The sequence below is a fragment of the Nomascus leucogenys genome, chromosome 11 (assembly GCF_006542625.1).
Source record: "Nomascus leucogenys isolate Asia chromosome 11, Asia_NLE_v1, whole genome shotgun sequence".
In the NCBI taxonomy this organism is placed as follows: domain Eukaryota; kingdom Metazoa; phylum Chordata; class Mammalia; order Primates; family Hylobatidae; genus Nomascus; species Nomascus leucogenys.
This window is the reverse complement of record NC_044391.1, coordinates 56,412,576-56,431,859: the sequence shown is the minus strand read 5'-3', so window position 1 is coordinate 56,431,859 and position 19,284 is coordinate 56,412,576. Positions and strand designations below refer to the sequence as shown.

Sequence of the window (19,284 nt, the reverse complement as noted above, 5' to 3'; positions counted from 1 at the left end):
GAGGTGTACAGGGGTGGGGTGGTAGGTACTTGTTTATCTAGCTTAGAGCTTTTTATTTTTATTTTTTATAGAGATGGGGTCTTGCTATGTTGCCCAGGCTGGTCTGGAACTCCTGAGCTCAATGGATCCTCCCACCTTGTCCTTCCAAAGTGCTGGGATTACAGGTGTGAGCCACCACGCCCAGCCTGGTATAGAGCTTTGTCTAGGACACTTATGGGGGCATAAGACCAAAAAGGTTGGTGCAGTCTGTGAAGAGCCTTGAAAGTCTGTCCTTCTCCTCAGCTCCACCCACTCCCTTACCAAAAGTGCTGCACAGCCAGAAAGAGGAAGTCTCCCCTGCTAAGTGTGTAAGAGGAAGCACAAGAAGGCTCTGAGGGCCTGTGAGCCATAATGACTGATTTCACCCATGAGCCAATTGCAGAGGCAACGGAAGACCAGCGTACCAACCAGGCTGGGTCCCTCCGCCAGAGGGTGTCACCATCTAAGCTGAAAGTGTCTGGGGAGATCAGACATTGCTGTCTGGTGCTCCTCTCTCAGTGGCCATCATGTCTTTGACATCTGCTTACCAGCATAAATTAGCAGAGAAGCTCACTATCCTGAATGATCGCGGTCAGGGGGTTCTCATCCGTATGTATAACATCAAGAAGGTAAGCATGAACAATGGGACTAGTACTGATTATTCCAACAATAATAGGACAGGGAACCCTGAGGTGGCAGGCGCAGCAGTTAGACTCCCATCTTTTTTCCACTGCTTTTCCACTGACTATAATCTACATAATCACTCAGATTATATAGGCCAGCCAGTTCAGGAAGGCAGAAGTGGAAGCTTCTTTTCAAGGCTTCCCCTTTCTAGATACGATTCTTGCCCAAATGACGGCATCTGCTTTCCTCTGGGGATGGGGGTGAGGGTGGGGATAGGGAAACAACAGTTGTATTCCGAGCGACTTGGATAAAGGTGTGGGGTCCAACCTTCTGGGTTTTATTATTTATTGTTGATCCTCTACACTCTGAAGAGATCTGAAGCTGGGTCTCTGGCAAAAACTTGTCTGTGGAAGTGCTTCCCTAAAAGGAAAAAAAATTAGATAATTAGCTATTTAGATTAAAAAGGGTAGGTGTCTTCTGAGCTGCTCCTGGGGTAGTTCATGCTGTGGTTGTTGGTGTGTGTGTGTGTGTGTGTGTGTGTGTGTGTGTGTTTAGAATAGGAACTGAGGAATTGAAAGAAGCTGGTGACAAGAGGTGGGCTAGGGGCTGGGCAAACCATAGGAAGTAAAGAGATAAAGACAGGGGTGTTTATGGGGAGTTCCTGGCATAGAAAATTGGGGACTTTGGGGAGGGAGCTTTTGTGTCTTTTGTGATAAAACAAATCACCAGGAACATGGTTTCTCTGTCACCATGAATCCTGTAAATGCCCTTGGGATGAGATACTTACATAGTGAACAAAACTGTGACACTGAATCTTGTACAAAGTCTAACTCCTGAGCAGCTGCTTTTCTTGTTCCTTCCGGCTTCAGTTGAGGGGCGGGGAAACAGCTTCCTCTTTGTGCTGGGGCCAAGCAGGCATTAAACTCTACCCATCAAGACAAAATGCCCAGGTTGTTATTTTGCTCTTAGATACTTGGCTTAATGTCTTGGAATTTTTTCTTGACCTACTCTCATGCTTTTTATTTATATTTATATTTATTTATTTATTTATTTATTTTCGGAGTCTCGCTCTGTCGCCCAGGCTGGAGCGCAGTGGCACGATCTTGGCTCACTGCAACCTCCGCCTCCTGGGTTCAAGCGATTCTCCTGCCTCAGCCTCTCAAGTACCTGGGACTACAGGTGTGCACCACCATGCCCAGCTAATTTTTATATTTTTAGTAGAGACGGGGTTTCACCATGTTGGCCAGGCTGGTCTCGAACTCCTGACCTCGTGATCCGCCTGCCTCGGCCTCCCGAAGTGCTGGGATTACAGATGTGAGCCGCTGCACCCGGCCTCTCATGCTTTTTAAATTAATTCCCAGGTTGCCTTTTCCTAAGACGGATTATGAGAATGAATGGTGCAAGAAGAGGTATGTTTCTGAGGAGGAGGAGAAAGGGTTGAAATATATATGGTTTCTCTCTGCAGACTTGTTCAGACCCCAAATCTAAGCCACCTTTCTTACTGGAAAAGTCCATGGAACCATCTCTCAAGTATATCAACAAGAAATTTCCCATCATAGATGTCCGAAACAGCACGGTGAGAACTTGGTCCTTCTCTCCTTTCTCTGAATAATTCTCTGCTTGAGAGGCTGAAATTCTCCTCTTTTGATGCCTGTCTTCAAACTTGGCAGGGGATGGAGTAGTCTCTTTTATTAATAGTTTTCCAAGGCTCAACCACAGGGCTTCAGGTTGTTGTAGAGCTTTAAGTCTTGAGCATTTTGAGATAAGATGGGATTCTTCCAGCATAAGCTGGAGTGAATCATTACCCCTTTTCCATTGCAAGATTCATGGGAAAACATTGTTTTTGTACCAGACAGCTCTATCAACCCAGCAGGGTACATGTATTTTATTGTTTCTGTTTCCCACTCATTGTTTCCTTGCTGTTTGTCTTAGATTTATGCATCTAATGGGATATCTCTACTTTTCCCTTATTAAATGTTAACCCTAGATTTTTCACCCATCTTTGTAGCATCTTTGCATTCTGTTTCTTTTGACTTTGATATAAATAGTATATCTGTTCATCTGAAAGAGTCCTCTAGTCAGGATCACATGCAACCATTCTACCTAGATAGACAATCTCCTTTGTTTAAAGACCTTCAGAGCACTGAAGCGTTTCTAACTTCCTTTGTCAGTATATTTCAACCCTCTTTCTTTTTATTTTATTTTATTTTTTGAGATGGAGTCTCACTCTGTCACCCAGGCTGGAGTGCAGTAGCACAATCTTGGCTCACTGCAACCTCTGCTTCCCAGGTTCAAGTGATTCTTCTGACTCAGCCTCTTGAGTAGCTGGGATTACAGGCGCCCACCACCACACCCAGCTAATTTTTGTATTTTTAATAGAGACGGGGTTTCACCATGTTGGCCAGGCTGGTCTTGAACTCCTGACCTCAGGTGATCCACCTGCCTTGGCCTCCCAAAGTGCTGGGATTACAGGCGTGAGCCACTGCGCCCGGCCTCAACCCTCTTTAAGAATGTTTTAGGTATAACCACTGTTCTTCTTAAGTTATTTGGATCAATTGTCTTATTTTGCACTTTTTATATTGTTTTGTTTTGTGTTTCCCTCAGCAACATTTAGGACCAGTACATCGTGAAAAAGCCGAGATAATTAGATTCCTCACCAACTACTACCAGTCATTTGTGGATGTCATGGAATTTCGGGTGAGCTCTCTTGAGCCCTTTCCAACATAGGCAAGGTCTTTCAGAGGCTATTCTTTCTTTAGATGTTCATGTATTTGCTTAAAACAAGTTCCTGAAAAAACGAGAGAGATGTACTAACATGGAAAGATATCTAAGTTGTATTGTTAAATGAAAGCAAATTTCAAAATAGTATATGATACATCACATTTCTATTTTAAAAGAGTATATACGTATATGTATTTAGTAAATACCTAGGAAAGATCCGGAATATTTTACATTAAACTGTTAAAAATAACTACCTTTGGGGACTGATTATGACTGGCTTCAATTTACTACGCTATGCATATTTTTTCTATTTTAAAAATTGTGGTAAAATACACATAACATAAAATTTACCATCTTAACCATTTTTAAGTATACAGTTCAGTGGTACTAAGTATATTAATAATGCAACCATCTTTTCATCATGTAAACCTGAAACTCTCTGCCCTTTATGCAATAATTCCCCATTTCCCTTTCTCCTCGGCCCCTTGCCATCTCAATTCTACTTTGTTTCTGTGATTTTGACTATTCTAAGTACCTTATGTAAGTGGAATCATAAAGCATTTGTCTTTTTGTGACTGGCTTATTTCATCAGCCTAATGTCCTTAAGGTTCATCCCTGTTGTAGCATATTGTAGAATTTCCTTTTTAAGCTAAATAATATTCCATTGTATGATTACACTATATTTTGCTTATCTGATCGTATGCTGATGGACACTTAGGTTGCTTCCAAGTTTTAGTTATTGTAAATGATGCTGCTATGAACGTGGGTGTACAAATATATCTTCAAAACCCTACTTTCAATTCTTTTGATTATAAACATGGAAGTGGAAATGCTGGATCATATGATAATTCTATTTTTTTTTTTTTTGAGATAGGGTCTCACTCTGTTGCCCAGGCTGGAGTGTAGTGGTGCAATCACAGCTCACTGCTGCCTCGACCTCCTGGGCTCAGGTGATCCTCCCACCTCAGCCTCTTGAGTAGCTGGGGCTAAAGGCACATGCCACCACACCTGGCTAATTTTTTGTATTTTTTGTAGAGATGGAGTATCCCCATCTTGGCCAGGGTGGTCTCAAACTCCTGGGCTCAAGCTATCCACCCACCTCGGCCTCCCAAAGGCTGGACTGTGCCGGCCTATTTTTAACTTTTTGAGGAACTGCTATACTGTTTTCAACAGTGGCTGTACTGTTTTACATTCTCACCAACAGTGCATAAGGGCTATAATTCCTCCACATCCTCGCCAACAACTGTTATTTCATTTTTTTGAGAACAGCCATCCCAATGGGTGTGAGGTATTATCTCATCTAAGTTTTTATTTGCATTTTTGCTAATGATTAGTGATAATGAGCATTTTTCGTGGGCTTATTGGCCATTTATATATCTTCTTTGAAGAAATGTCTGTTTCATTCTTTGACCATTTTTGAATTGGATTTTGTGTGTGTGTTGAGACTTAGGAGTTCTCTATACAGGTTGAGTATTCCTTATGGAAAATTCTTGAGACCAGAAGTGTTTTGAATTTCATATGTTTTCAGATTTCAGAATATTTGCATTAGGCAGTTGAGCATCCCTAATCTGAAAGTCTGAAATTTGAAATGTTTCAACGAGCATTTCCTTTGAGTGTCATGTTGGTGCTCAACAGGTTTCAGATTTTAGAGCATTTTGGATTTTCGGGTTAGGGAAGCTCAACCTGTATAAGCTATATATCTCTGCATTATTTGAGCTTTAAAAATTTCAAGTATTTTTCCACAATATTTTATTACAAACCTACTGTAAAATTTCTAGTATAGTACAATGAATATTGTTATACTCTTCTCCTGGATCTCCTAATTGTTAGTATTTTGCCACATTTTCTTATCCTTCTCTATTTTTTAATGAACTATTTGAGTTAGCCTCATACATCATGACATTTCCTTTCCCAAATACTTAAGCATACATTTGCTAAGAGCAAGAATATTTTCTTGCCCAACCCTAATATAATTATCATACTCAGGAAATATAACATTATGGCTGGGTGCTGTGGCTCACGCCTGTAATCCCAACACTTTGGGAGGCTGAGGGGGATGAATTGCTTGAGCCCAGGAGTTTGAGACCAGCCTGGGCAACATCGTGAAACCTAATCTACACGAAAAAAAAGAAAAAAAAAATTAGCTGGGCGTGGTAGTGAGTGCCTGTAGTCCCAGCTGCTTAGGAGGCTGAGGCAGGAGGATCACTTGAACCTGGGAAGTCAAGGCTGTAGTTAGCCCTGATTGTGCCACTGGCCACTGTACTCCAGCCTGGGTGACACAGTGAGACTTTGTCTCAAAAAAAAAAAAAACCCACCCAAACTAATATACAGCCCATATTCACATTTCTCCAGTTGTCTCAAGGATAATACATTGGATTTAGTTATGTCTCCTTTGTCTTTAATCTAGAATGATTTCCAGCCTTTGTCTTGTATGACACTGACCTTTTTGAAGAGTCCAGGCTAGTTATTTTTGAGAATATCCTTCAATCTGAATTTGTCTTATTGTTCATAGTTTTTGGGAGCAATACTACATGGATGATATTTTATTTGAATTTTAAACAATGAGCATGTATTATTTTTATAAACATAAAAAATAAAAATTATTTAATATGATGTTTTTGAAAGAAAAATTGATAAGGTATTATTAAAATTTTAAAAATTAATGTAGTAATTTTACCTTTAGAAATTTGTCATAGGGAAACAGAATTTTTTCATGGGGAAATAAAAAAAGGAAACAAATGCAAAGACATATGTATAAGAATATACTCCATTGCATTATTTATGATAGTTATAATGTGATAATTGATATATCCAATAAATAAAGGTTTGGTTAAAAGTTCAGAGTATGTGCCCACAAATGAATATTCTGTAGCTGTTAAAGTATACATATATATATTTATACATAGATATTTTTTCTTTTCTTTTTTCTTTTTTTTTTTTTTTTGAGGCAGAGTCTCACTGTATTGCCCAGGCTGGAGTACAGTGGCGTGATCTTGGCTCACGGCCGCCTCCGCCTTCGGGTTGAAGCTAGTCTCCTGCCTCAGCCTCCTGAGTGGCTGGGATTACAGGCACATGCCACCACGCCTGGTTAATTTTTGTATTTTTAGTAGAGATGGGGGTCTCACCATGTTGGCCAAGCTGGCCTTGAACTCCTGACCTCCAATGATCCACCTGCCTCGGCCTCCCAAAGTGCTGGGATTACAGGCATGAGCCACTGCACCCAGCCAGTAATATATTTTTTATATTAATTGGTATAGAAAATGTTCATCATATGTTGTTTAATGTAAAAGCACATTGCAGTAAGACAGTTTAAGACAGATGTAAGATGTAAGATGTCCCTAAAATGTATATTTACATAGGTAAATATACATATAAAGAAGATTGGAATTTCTGATTGGTGGGATTACAGTTTAAAAAAACTAGTTAAAATTAAACTTGTCGGTATTTTCTAGTTTTTTCTACAATAAATGCATTATTTATGTATTCAAGAAATAATGCAAATTTTAGCCCTCTGAGCAACCCAAGCTTGCGGTGGTGTTATAGTATTTTTTCAGATGATACAAGAATAATGTGTTCTTTGCCTACCCTAGGAAGCAAATCCAGGATATTCAGTAGATCACATAGTGAAGAGAGAAGTGAGGACAAGAAGGACTGTAATGTATGAACGAGGGTCAAGTCAGAGAGTACTCATTGTGGAACTGAGAGTAGTGGTTAGCAAGAGGGTAGGCGCTGGTGGGGGAAGAATGCTGGAAGCACATAAAAAAAGTCTCTTACTGAGAAAAGTTGAAGGGCAAAGGAGATTTTAGAACACTTTCTGGTTGCTGCAGTGGTAAATAAAGTTCTGAGCCCAAGGTGTTTGGTATGGCTTGCTTAGGAAAGGAGGGGAAATAGGAACATTGAAGTATGATGCATTGTTAAGTAGGCCCTGAATTAGACAGACTTGGTTTCAAATCTGAGCTTTACCACTTACAAACTGTATGACTTTAGATAAGAAACTCTTTAAATTCCAGTTTCCTTATCTATAAAATGGGGAAATTAGATTTACTATGTGAGGCGTCTGTGAGAATTAAATGAGATAATGCATGGACAACATCTAGCTTGGTGTTTAGCATATAGTAAGGCAATAGACCAACACATGTTATTTCCATTCCCTTCTGATTCTTGTCTGTAGAGAATAAGACCTGCGTAGTGGCATTGGTTGCGTGAGTGGCTGAAAGTGAATTTCAGCTATATTCCACTGGAATTTGGGTGTAGGCTGGAGTTGTAGAAAGGCATTCCTAGCAAATGAGGAAGTATAGACCTAGACAGAGGTCATGTAGCATACAGGGAAAATCAAAAGCTCTGGGTTCAAGTTCTAGTACCATTTCTTACTAGCTCTAGGATCTTAGGCAAGTTTCTTTTTTTTTTTTTTTTCTGCATTAATTCAGCAAGTATTTATGATGTCACCTGGCTCCCTGCCACACTGGGGAAACAAGCATAGAGACGGGGCACTGCCTGCACAGGGCACATTTTGGGGGACAACTACCCTGTCTGGTGTGTTAGGCAAGTTTCTTAACTGCTCTTGGCCTTGGTTTCCTTATCTGTTAATTTAGACACAGCCTTTTTTTGGAAGATAAGTAAGAAGCACTTTTCCTACACATTTTAATAAATTTTGACAAGTGTATATGCCTGTGTAACCACCACTACAAAGTATTGAATATTTCCATCACCCCAAGGGTTCCTTGTGCCTTTTTTTTTTTTTTTTTTTTCCTTCAGCCAATCCCTACCCTTCACTCCTGGCCCCAGGCAACCACTGATCTACTTTCTAGAACAGATTTTTCTTTTCTAGCAGTTCAAATAAATGGAATCTATACAGCATGTATTCTTTTGTGTCTGGCTCCTCTCACTCAGCATCATGTTTCTGAGATTGATCTACGTTGTTGCATGTATCAGTGATTCAGTACCCCCGTCCTCCCTTTTTTTTTTTTTTTTGAGATGGAGTTTCACTCTTGTTGCCCAGGCTGGAGTGCAATGGTGCGATCTTGGCTCACTGCAACCTCCGCCTCTGGGGTTCAAGCAATTCTCCTGCCTCAGCCTCCTGAGTAGCTGGGATTACAGGAATGCGCCACCACACCCGGCTAATTTTGTATTTTTAGTAGAGATGGGGTTTCTCCATGTTGGTCAGGCTGGTCTTGAACTCCCGACCTCAGGTGATCTGCCCTCCCAAAGTGCTGGGATTACAGGCGGGAGCCACGGCGCCTGGCCTCAGTCCCCCTTTTTGCTGAGAACTATCCCATTGTATGGGTACAATTTATTTATCCATTTACCTGTTGATAGACATTTGAGTTGTTTCTAGTTTTAGGCCATTATGCGTAAGTTGCTACAAACTTTCAAGTACAAATCTTTGTGGGGACATATTTTTCATTTCACTTGGGTAAATCTAGAAGTTGAATTGCTGAATCGTATGGTAAGAGTATATTTAATTTTATAAGAAACCGCCAAACCTTTTTTCAGAGTTGTTCCATTTTATCCTCCCACCAGTAATATATGAGAGCTTCAGTTTCTCTATATTCTCATCAGCACTTGCTATTATTAGACTTACATTTTAGTTATTCCAGTGGGTTTGTCATGGTATCTTATTGTGGTTTAAATTTGCATTTCCCTGATGGCTAATATCATTGAGCATCTTTTCATGTGCTTATTATATATATATACATATATATATATATTTTTTTTTTGAGACACAGTCTTGCTCTGTCACCCAGGCTGGAGTGCAGTGGCATGATCTCAGCTCACTGCAACCTCCGCCTCTCAGCTTACTGCAACCTCTGCCTCCCAGGCTCAAACAATTCTCGTGCCTCAGCCTCTTGGGTGGCTGTGATTACAGGCATGTGCCGCCACACTCAGCTAATTTTTTTTTTTATTTATTTTTAGTAGAGACGGGGTTTTGTCATGTTGGCCAGGCTCTCTTGAACTCCTGGCCTCAAGTGATCCTCCCACTTCAGCCTTCCAAAATGCTGGGATTACAGGTGTGAACCACCATGCTTGGCATCATATTTTTTTTATGGTATTAAGTTCCTGTTCAAATCTTTTGGCAACATATTAAAAAATGTATATATATATATATTCTTTAATCTATCAATTTTACTTTTTTAGAAATGAAAGTACCAATATTCAGTGGATAAGGCTAGGAACTAGGAACAAAATGAATCAGTGGAAGAAAGGCTGAATGAATTGTGGTATACCATGGGCTATTATGCAGCTATGAAAAAGAATGCATTCATGCTCTAGGAGATGACTCTGAGGACTTTTGGCAAGTAGGAGTGAATGAGCAAAGCAAAATTACCAGCAGGGAATAATATTATCTCAATTTTATAACACAAATAGTGACCAAAAAACCTGTTTCTCTCTCTCCCTTTTCCTTTTATAATCTCATAGTATTATATAAATAGAGAGAAAAATAAGAAAATATTGTAAGAAAAATAAAATAATATCAGGTGTTAAAGTGGTTTACCTGGGCGTTCTTCAGGATGGAGGGTGGGTGCTGATGTTGGGGGAAAGAAATGTCTGCAATAAAAGTGCATATTAATTTAGGTAAAACTATGTGTGAAAAGGAAAAGAATCCCTATCATACTAGAATGAGAGTTAAATGAAGTATATGCAAATTACTTGGTAAGTACCTCGCACATAGTGAACTGTCAGTAAATAGAAACTCATGGAAAATTGGATAGTATTCCGATTTGTTAATGATTAACTCCTGAGAAAAGGAGATAGAATCCAGGAACAGACTTACTTTGTGGTTTGTCAATACAAATGGTTTGATTTTTGGCATTTTTGAAGCTACCTATTAGATAATCTACATTTTACAACCTTTTTTAATTTGGAGGATTGGCACACAGGGATGATAAGCTCAGGAAAAGTGTGTGTGATATAATAGAGACTTGTGCCTGTGGAAATGTAGGCATTTGGCAGTGTAGCTGATAGGGGCCCACTGGTGGCTTACTGAGGAGGAATTTCCTCCCTCTTTTTGACAGTGACTTTTCTCTGTTACTTGGTGGCTTGCTAGGACCTCTAAGGGAGAGGTCCCTTTCCCTCAAGTTCTGGTAGTACGTCACCTTCTCTTTGTTTTTTTTATTAATTCTTGTCTTCACTTCCACCCCCAGGATCATGTATATGAACTTCTCAACACCATTGATGCCTGCCAGTGCCATTTTGATATCGTAAGATCCTTTGCAATCCTCTTCTATCGTAGAGTCAAAGACAAGGCCAGGTCTAGGTTGGGAGGTCTAGGTCTAGTCACAGGATGGGGTGGGAAGGGACTGGAAGGATGGCTATTTCATTTATTCCTTCTCAGGACTACTATAATTGTTTTGTAAAAAGTGCTGAAGTGAAAATATATTTACATGTTAAGCAGATCGGCAATGTGATTTAATTAATTAAAAAATTACATAAAAATCTTCTTCACCTTTTCCATCTCCTAAAAGCTACCTTATTTCCTGGCCTCCTTGGATCTTGAGCTCACTTTTAGCCCCTGACTTTTGTTCCAATTTTCTTATTCGTCTTTTCAATCCTGTCAGTTCCTACTTCTAAATAGATTCACTCGGAATCTATTGAGCACTGCCCAGAGTGGTTGGGGAAAGAAGGGCATCCAGGTTAATTGGCCATGCTGTCCTTGGGTTCCTATGTATTTTTCTTGTAGAATCTCAACTTTGATTTCACTCGGAGTTACCTGGACTTGATTGTGACTTACACCTCAGTCATTTTACTTCTGTCACGGATTGAAGATCGACGGATACTGATTGGCATGTACAATTGTGCCCATGAGATGCTGCATGGGCATGGGTGAGTTAAGGCGAGAGCATTATATGAAGAGTCTCATACGTGGTGCTATGATGTAGAGAGTCCCTCATGCAAAGGAAATTGATGCCATGATTTCTTATATGAGAACCTATAATCTACATTGACCCAGGCAAAATAAGGTACACTTTTACATGTTCAGTTGACTCTGAAACAACACGGGTTTGAACTACGCAGGTCTACTTTATACATGGATTTTTTTCAACCAAACATGGATTGAAAATGTAGTGTTCATGGGATGTGAAATCCACCTATACAGAGGGCTAGCTTTTTAAATGGTGTGGGTTCCGCAGGACTGACTGCGGGACTTCAGTATGCATGGGATATTGGCATACGTGGGAGTCTTGGAACCAATCTCCCTGCTATAATGAGAGACAACTGTGGCTAACTCTTGAATATCTGCTAGTGGATTATTCAATTTGCATCATCTCTGAACAATTTTTAATCCTGGGCTGGCTTCTACTCTGATTTTCAGGTTATTACAAAAGGCAAAGGAAATTCTTTTTAGTGTTGGTAGGAATAATATTAGTAAGATAAATCCATTACAGGTAACTAATGCATGATAATACATTTGAAGCCAAATATAAATGGATTTTGAATTGTCTGCAGTTCTGTCCCCCTCCATTAGTGCAAATGTAAGTATTTAAGGGCTGAAAAAATGAAGACTGGAGGGATCAGAGTGGGTTGTGGCACATCGTTCTATGATGATGTGTATTCCCATGTGCCTACGTGGATACCTAGACACATGCCTTACCTATTAGCTTTGAATATTTATATATCCTTTTGGGTTGTATAACTATTTGGATCTAGGCATATTACTTGATTTTGAACTAATTAACAGATTTATAGAGTACCTATCATGTGTCCAACCCTATTTTTGGTGCTTAAAAGGAAGAAAATTTCAAGGACCTGCCCAAAATGAAATGGTTCTATTTAGCCATAGCTTAGTAACCTGAGCCTGGAGTGGGGTATCTTTATATGTAATTTACAGTGTAGTATGTATATCTTTGGAGGTGGTGGGGAGTGCCAGCCTATGCACATATCTTTATCCTATATGCAAACATAAGAGTTCAAGTCATGGGTAAGGGAGGGCTGTAACCCCCCTCTTCTGCTTTCTTCTAGTGACCCCAGTTTTGCCCGTCTGGGTCAGATGGTCTTGGAGTATGACCACCCTCTGAAGAAGCTGACAGAAGAGTTTGGGCCTCACACAAAGGCAGGTTCCCTGACAGTGGAGAATTCCTCAGGCAGAAGTATATTGTCCTCATGATTGCCGCTAAGGTTTCATTTGCTTTTCCCCACAGGCTGTGAGTGGAGCCCTCCTCTCTTTGCATTTCCTCTTTGTCCGAAGGAACCAGGGGGCTGAGCAGTGGCGCAGTGCCCAACTTCTAAGCCTCATCAGCAACCCCCCAGCCATGATTAACCCTGCTAATTCAGATACAGTGAGTACCCTTTTCCTTTTTTATTTTTATTTTATATATATATGCTTTTATTTTTCCATGATTACAAACACAACCGAATATCAAATGACAAAGTAAGAATTATACGGGGAAAAAAATCAGATACGTTCATATATATATCACCTTTTCAAGGCTATTTCCATCCAGAATAACCTTGGTTTGCCAGGGCCAATAGAAAGAAGTCACAAAATCACCTTTAGTCAAATTTGTGTGTTTGCTTTCTTCTATAATTCCAATACCTCCACCATTAACGACTTGAGATAGCTGCCAAGGTGTTATATAATCAGTGCCAGTGTCTTCATTCATTCTACAACGAAGGCTGTCACTTCACACTTGGAAGGTTGCACAGCGGCCTGGCAGAGGGGCTCCTCACTTCCCAGATGGGGCGGCTGGGCAGAGGCGCTCCTCACTTCCCAGACGATGGGCGGCCGGGCAGAGGTGCTCCTCACTTCTCAGACGGGGCGGCCAGGCAGAGACGCTCCTCACTTCCTAGACGGAGTGGCGGCCGGGCAGAGGCCGTAATCAAGGCAGGCAGCTGGGAGGTGGAGGTTGTAGCGAGCCGAGATCACGCCACTGCACTCCAGCCTGGGCAACATTGAGCACTGAGTGAGCGAGACTCCGTCTGTAATCCCAGCACTTCAGGAGACCGAGGCGGGCAGATCACTCGAGGTCAGGAGTTGGAGACCAGCCTGGTCAACACGGCGAAACCCTGTCTCCACCAAAAATACAAAAACCAGCCAGGTGTGGTGGTGTGCGCCTGCAATCCCAGATATTCGGCAGGCCGAGGCAGGAGAATCATGGGAGCCCGAGGCAGGGAGGTTGCAGTGAGCCGAGATTATGCCGCTGCACTCCAGCCTGGGCAACAGAGGGAGACTGTCTCAACAGAAAAAAGAAAGAAAAGAAAAGAAAGAAAGAAAGAGAAAGAAAGAAGAAAGAAAGAAAGAAAGAAAGAAAGAAAGAAAGAAAGAAAGAAAGAAAGAAAGAAAAAGAAAGAAAGGCTTTTCCTCTTTTTTAGTGGAAGCATTCTCTTTGCCAAGGCCATCATCTCTGTAGAGGGTGCTTCTTTCAGGAAATATCAGTACTAAAGAATGCTTTAGTCTTCTTCTAGGGTATGCCTCTAAGTTGAGCACTTCTTGTAGCTAAAAAATCGTGGTTGGTTTGGGGCTTTTGTTTGGATCAGGGTTAGTGGTTTAACAAAAGTGATCTATAAGCAGTTAGCCTGTCCATAGAAGGAATTTAGTAAATATTCATAGAATGAATGAATGGATGAAACAGAGTCATTAGGCACCTATTAAGCCTAGCAGCAACTTGATTTTAGGAATCAATTAACTTATTTTTATTTTTTTGAGACACTGTGTTACTCTGTCACCCAGGCTGGAGTACACTGGCATGATCACTGCTTACTCCAGCCTCCACCTCCTGGGCTCAAGTGATCCTCCCACTTCAGCCTCCTGAGTAGCTGGGACTACAGGTATGTGTGCCACCATGGTTGGCTGATTTTATTTTATTTAATTTTAATTTTTATTTTTGAGACAGCGTCTCACTCTGTCACCCAGGCTGGAGTGCAGTGGCTTGATCTTGGCTCACTGCAACCTCCCCATCCTGGTTCAAGCAATTCTTCTGTCTCAGCCTCCCAAGTAGCTGGGACTACAGGCACGTGCTGCCACACCTGGGTAATTTTTTTTTTTTTTGTATCTTTAGTAGAGACAGGGTTTCACCATGTTGGCCAGGCTGGTCTTGAACTCCTGACCTCAAGTGATCTGTGTGTCTTGGCCTCCCAAAGTGCTGGGATTACAGGCATGAGCCACCGTGCCCAGCCTGTTTATTTTTTTGTAGAGACGAGGTATCACTATGTTGCCCAGGCTGGTCTTGAACTCCTGGGCTCAAGTGATCCTCCTGCCTTGGCCTCCCAAAGTGCTGGATTATATGTGTGAGCCACTGTGCCTGGCCAGGAATCAATCAATTAATTAATTAATTAATGTTTTTGTTTGATGACTGTGGGCTCAAAGTCCTTCCCTCAAAGAACTTATAGTCTGGTAGGGAATATATGCCATGTAGTCATAAAAATACAACTGATGGTACATGATTAGTGATAAGTGCCAAACTAGTGATTTACACTTTAAGCGGTGAAAGAACCCAAAGGTTAACCATCACAGGGAGAAATCATGAGAAGGTTTTTGAGTCTTGCTCTCCTCATTTCATTGTTATTAAAAATATCTGAACTGTTGAAGAGAAGTTATGTTAAACCTTTTGCTTGTTCTGACTTCCAGCCCAAGTTCCTCTTTCTTTTCTCAACTGTATTGTTTTTCCCTCACTCCACTTCCCGTGCCTCATCACCTCCATTATTGGCAGGCTTCCCTGCTGTTGGTTTATCAATGTGCCCTAAACTAGTCTGGTAAAATAAAAGTTAGTTTTTAAAAAAAATTTAGAGACAGGGTTTTGCTCTGTTGCCTAGGCTGGAGTGCAGTGATACAATCACAGCTCACTGCAGCCTTGACCTCCTGGGTCCAAGAGATCCTCCTATCTCCTCCTCCTGAGTACCTAGGACTACAGGTGCACACCGCCATGTCTGGCTAATTTTTAAATTTTTTGTAGAGACAAGGTCACACTGTGTTGCCCAGGCTGGTCTTGAACTCCTGGCCTCAAGCTATCCTCCTGCCCCTGCCTCCCAAAGTGTTGGGATTAAAAGCGTTAGCCACCACTCCTGGCCAAAAGTTAGTTTTGATACTCATATTCTAGCTTGTCCTTTCTCCTTTAGAGGAAGGCCAAGTTAAATAACTGATCATCTTCTCTTCTCACAGATGGCCTGTGAGTATCTGTCTGTGGAAGTAATGGAGCGCTGGATTATCAGTAAGTTTAGTGGGATTACATGGGAGTGGATGAAGCAGCATGTTACATGAAGAACAAGTTCTAAAAGTCTTCTCTGCACTGTTTTCCCACCTACAGTTGGGTTTCTTCTCTGTCATGGGTGCCTCAACTCCAATAGCCAGTGCCAGAAGCTGTGGAAGCTGTGTCTGCAGGGCTCCCTGTACATCACCCTTATCCGTGAGGATGTGCTGCAGGTGCACAAAGTCACCGAGGACCTGTTTAGCAGTTTGAAAGGGTGAGAAACACGAGAGCCAAACTGATCTTCCTTGAATAGTTTTTAGCCCCTCCCAACATCCTTTTTCAGTCTCCACAAGTGTTCCCAGATACAGGTGGTAATGATTAATTCTAACTATTGAAGAAGTATACATTAAATACCTACTATTAGCTAAGTGCTTCACTGGGTTTTAGGGATACAATAATGAATAAGATAACATGGAGGTTAAGAGCATAGACTCTGAAACCAGATTGCTTGGGTTTGAATTCAGGCTCTACCACTAGTCGTGTGGCCTTGGGCAAGTTGATCAAATTTCCCATGCCATTACCTCAATTTCCTCATCTATAAAACGTGGATAATAGTAGTACCTCCCTATGGCCTACCTCATAGGGTTGTTGTGAAGAATAAAAGGGTTATTATTTGTAAAGCAGGTAGAAAAGTTCCTGGTACATTGTAAGTGCCATGTACTTGTTAAAGAAAAAAAAAAGACAGTTTCTGCTCTCGAGGAGTCTATGAATTGGTAGAAAATAAACAAATTGTTTGATAGAGTAAGAGATTATAATGTGTAAACACAAAGTACTGTGGAAGCATTTAGAAGGACACTTAAACTGGCCTCTCAGGATCTGGAAAAACCTGGAGACAGGTAGATCTGAAAGGCTAAACAGTTGAAGAGTGTGTGTATGTGTGTATGTGTGTGTGTGTGTGTGTGCGTGAGTAATTGTGTGTGTGTGTGCCTGCGCCTGCGCGTTGGGTAGAAAGGTAGGGGAGTTGCTTGAGGCAAAGAAAGATATTCTAGGCAGAGAAACTATCAAGATTTTTGAGGCAACAAAGAGAATGGCAAGTTCTGAGAAGTTCATGTAGTTCAGTGCATGGGCAGCTGGGTTATAGAAATGAAGATGTTGAGAGATGAATTTGGAGAGGTAAATTAGGATGTTTTATGGTTTGCTATGGAGTTTGAATCCATCCCAAAGAGGATGGGGAACTATTGAGTGATTTCAGACAGGGGAGTGACATGATCATATTTGCATTTTAGAAAAGATCATTCTGGCTGCATGGAAGAAAAGAAATTAGATGGGCAAAACTAGAGGCAGAGATGAATTAAGTAAATTAGGACGAATTGAGGATGATGTGGAGGTTTCTGACGTGGATATCTGGCATTCCTTGAGATAAGAGAGCATGTGATAAAAGCAAGTTTGTGGGGGAAAGATTGTGTGGTTAGTTTTAAACAGGTTGACTTTGAAATGTCTGTGGGACACTGAAGATAGATGTGTTAGGCCTTCTATTTTATGGTTCTGAAACTTGGGAGTGAGGTCTGGATTCAGATAAAGATTGCTGAGTCGGTAATTAAAGCCAGGAGAGTACTTGAGATTACTCAGGAGCACATGCGGAGTGAGAACCGAATGGGATAAACCTCCGCATATGTTGGTATTTGAGGGCCAGAGAAATCAGTGGGAGATATTGAAAAGAAGAGGGAAAAGAGAAGGCAACAAAGAAAGCATTCCTAGAAGGAAGGACCAGTGATCTGTTAGATGATGTTGAGAGATCAAATAAAATAAGAATTGAAAAAATGTTCATTGGATTTGGCTCTAAAGATGGTTTTAGTGCCCTTCTTGTGAACAACCGGAGTGGTAAAGTTGAAAGCTGGGCTGCAGTGAGTTTAGGAGCAAGTGAGAGATGTGGAATTTAATAAACAACTCTTCCAAAGTTTGACTGTAAAGAGAAGAATAGAGAGAGGTAAAATGAGAAGGAGGAGTGGGTTTAAGGAAAGGGTCAAAATACCAATTTTTTTTTTTCTGGTTGCAAATAAAACATCCAGAAATGTAAAAAGTGCAAAGTGGAAGTTGACTACACTATCACCTCCCAGAACATTTTGATGTGCATCCTCCAGATGTGTGTGTGTGTGTGTGTGTGTATAAACACATAAAGGTGGCATGTATTTTCAACCTTATGAAAGGAATTTTTAAAAAGCAATGGATCCACACTCTATATTATGTTCTATGGTTTGCTTAAAAAAACTTACTATGTTTTGGATATCTTTGAATATCAGTCTATAGAGACTTATTATTTTTAACAGTTGAATAATATTACATTATGTGGTTGTAACATAATTTATTTACAAAATCCTCTATTGATGGATATTTAAACTGTTTCCATTTTAAAAAATCATTATAAACAATGCTATAATGAACATTCTTAGACATATATCTTTGTGAATCTGTGAATATTTTTTTCTTTTCTTTCTTTTTTTTTTTTTTTTTTTTTGAGACTTGAGTTTTGCCCTTGTTGCCCAGGCTGGAGTGCAATGGTGCCATCTTGGCTCACTGTAACCTCCACCTCCCGGGTTCGAGCGCTTCTTCTGTTTCAGCCTTCCAAGTAGCTGGGATTACAGGCATGTACCACCACCCCTGGCTAATTTTTTGTATTTTTAGTAGAGACGGGGTTTTACCATGTTGGCCAGGCTGGTCGCGAACTCCTGATCTCAGGTGATCCACCCACCTCGGTCTCCCAAAGTGCTGGGATTACAGGCGTGAGCCACCACACCTGGCCTTGAATCTGTGAATATTTCTATAGGCTAAATTCTTAGAAGTGGAATTGCTAAAGTAAAGGGTATGTGCATTTCAAATTTTAATGGCTCTTACCAAATTGCACTCTAACCAGTTATTATCAAGAGCCTATAAGAATACTGATTTCTCACACGCTCAACAACAAAGTATTATCATTAAAAACCATTGCCAGAGTTAGAAAGAGTAAATCTGAGATTAATAATTAGAAATTACAGGAGGTGGATTTGGGCATTGAGTACTGCTTCTAAGGAATGGAAGAGATGTTCGAATGGTGTTCAGTTCTCCATCACTAAGAGCAGCAACTAACTTGTATGATTTATAGTTTAGGGAATTCTTTGACATAAATGATCTAATTTATCTTCAGGAAAATTCAAGAATAAGTATTAATATCTTTTTTTATAAATGAGAAAATGGAGGCTCAGTCTCAGTGTCACTCAAAAAGAGGTGAAATTAGGACACAATTCCAGGTTTCTGGACTCTTAATCTTTTCTCTTTCCATTGTGCTATGCAGAGATTAAAATAATTATCCAACAGGATTGCTGTGAAGTTGAGTCTTGATTTAATTAAGATACTTTCCAACTCCAAACTTCTTTGATTTTGTGCTAGTTCAATAAACTAGTGGTTTGGAGAAGGGAAATGAGAGGTGATGAAGTCCCAATAATGTGGTGGCAATAGTGATACAGGACAAGCGAAAACAAATATAAGGAACATAGAGAGGAAAGAGTCTAAGACAATGCTGGGATTCTGAGCATGGGTCACTAGTAGAAAAAAGGAGATGTGGTTAGGAGAATCAAATATTGCAGAAAATTAAAAACAATGAAAAGGCCTTCTAATTTGGTGATTCAAAAGTTCACATTGACTTTAGAGAGAGCAGCTGCTTAGTGCTGAAGGCTTTGTGGGATTCAAGGGTCAGTGAGAGGTGAGGAAGTAGAGAGAGTATAGGTGTCTCTTTGGAGAAGTTTGGTGGTGTGGGAAGATAAGC

General features: G+C 40.6%; 1 protein-coding gene across 2 annotated transcripts in view; it reads left to right on the top strand.

The window, feature by feature from the left end:
* Nucleotides 1-466: 466 nt before the first annotated feature.
* NCKAP1L (NCK associated protein 1 like) overlaps nucleotides 467-19,284 on the top strand; it is a 51,010-nt gene continuing 32,192 nt past the window's right edge. Inside the window, exons 1-9 of one of the 2 annotated variants that reach the window (XM_030822501.1) lie at nucleotides 467-647; nucleotides 2,108-2,218; nucleotides 3,247-3,339; nucleotides 10,506-10,562; nucleotides 11,042-11,184; nucleotides 12,322-12,412; nucleotides 12,501-12,638; nucleotides 15,458-15,506; nucleotides 15,603-15,759. In XM_030822501.1, the coding sequence (XP_030678361.1) occupies nucleotides 546-647; nucleotides 2,108-2,218; nucleotides 3,247-3,339; nucleotides 10,506-10,562; nucleotides 11,042-11,184; nucleotides 12,322-12,412; nucleotides 12,501-12,638; nucleotides 15,458-15,506; nucleotides 15,603-15,759 (941 nt within the window). In that variant the 5' untranslated portion in view covers nucleotides 467-545. Of the gene's footprint in view, nucleotides 648-1,540; nucleotides 1,593-2,107; nucleotides 2,219-3,246; nucleotides 3,340-10,505; nucleotides 10,563-11,041; nucleotides 11,185-12,321; nucleotides 12,413-12,500; nucleotides 12,639-15,457; nucleotides 15,507-15,602; nucleotides 15,760-19,284 lie in introns of those variants that run through there. The other variant, XM_030822502.1, reaches the window with a different exon arrangement.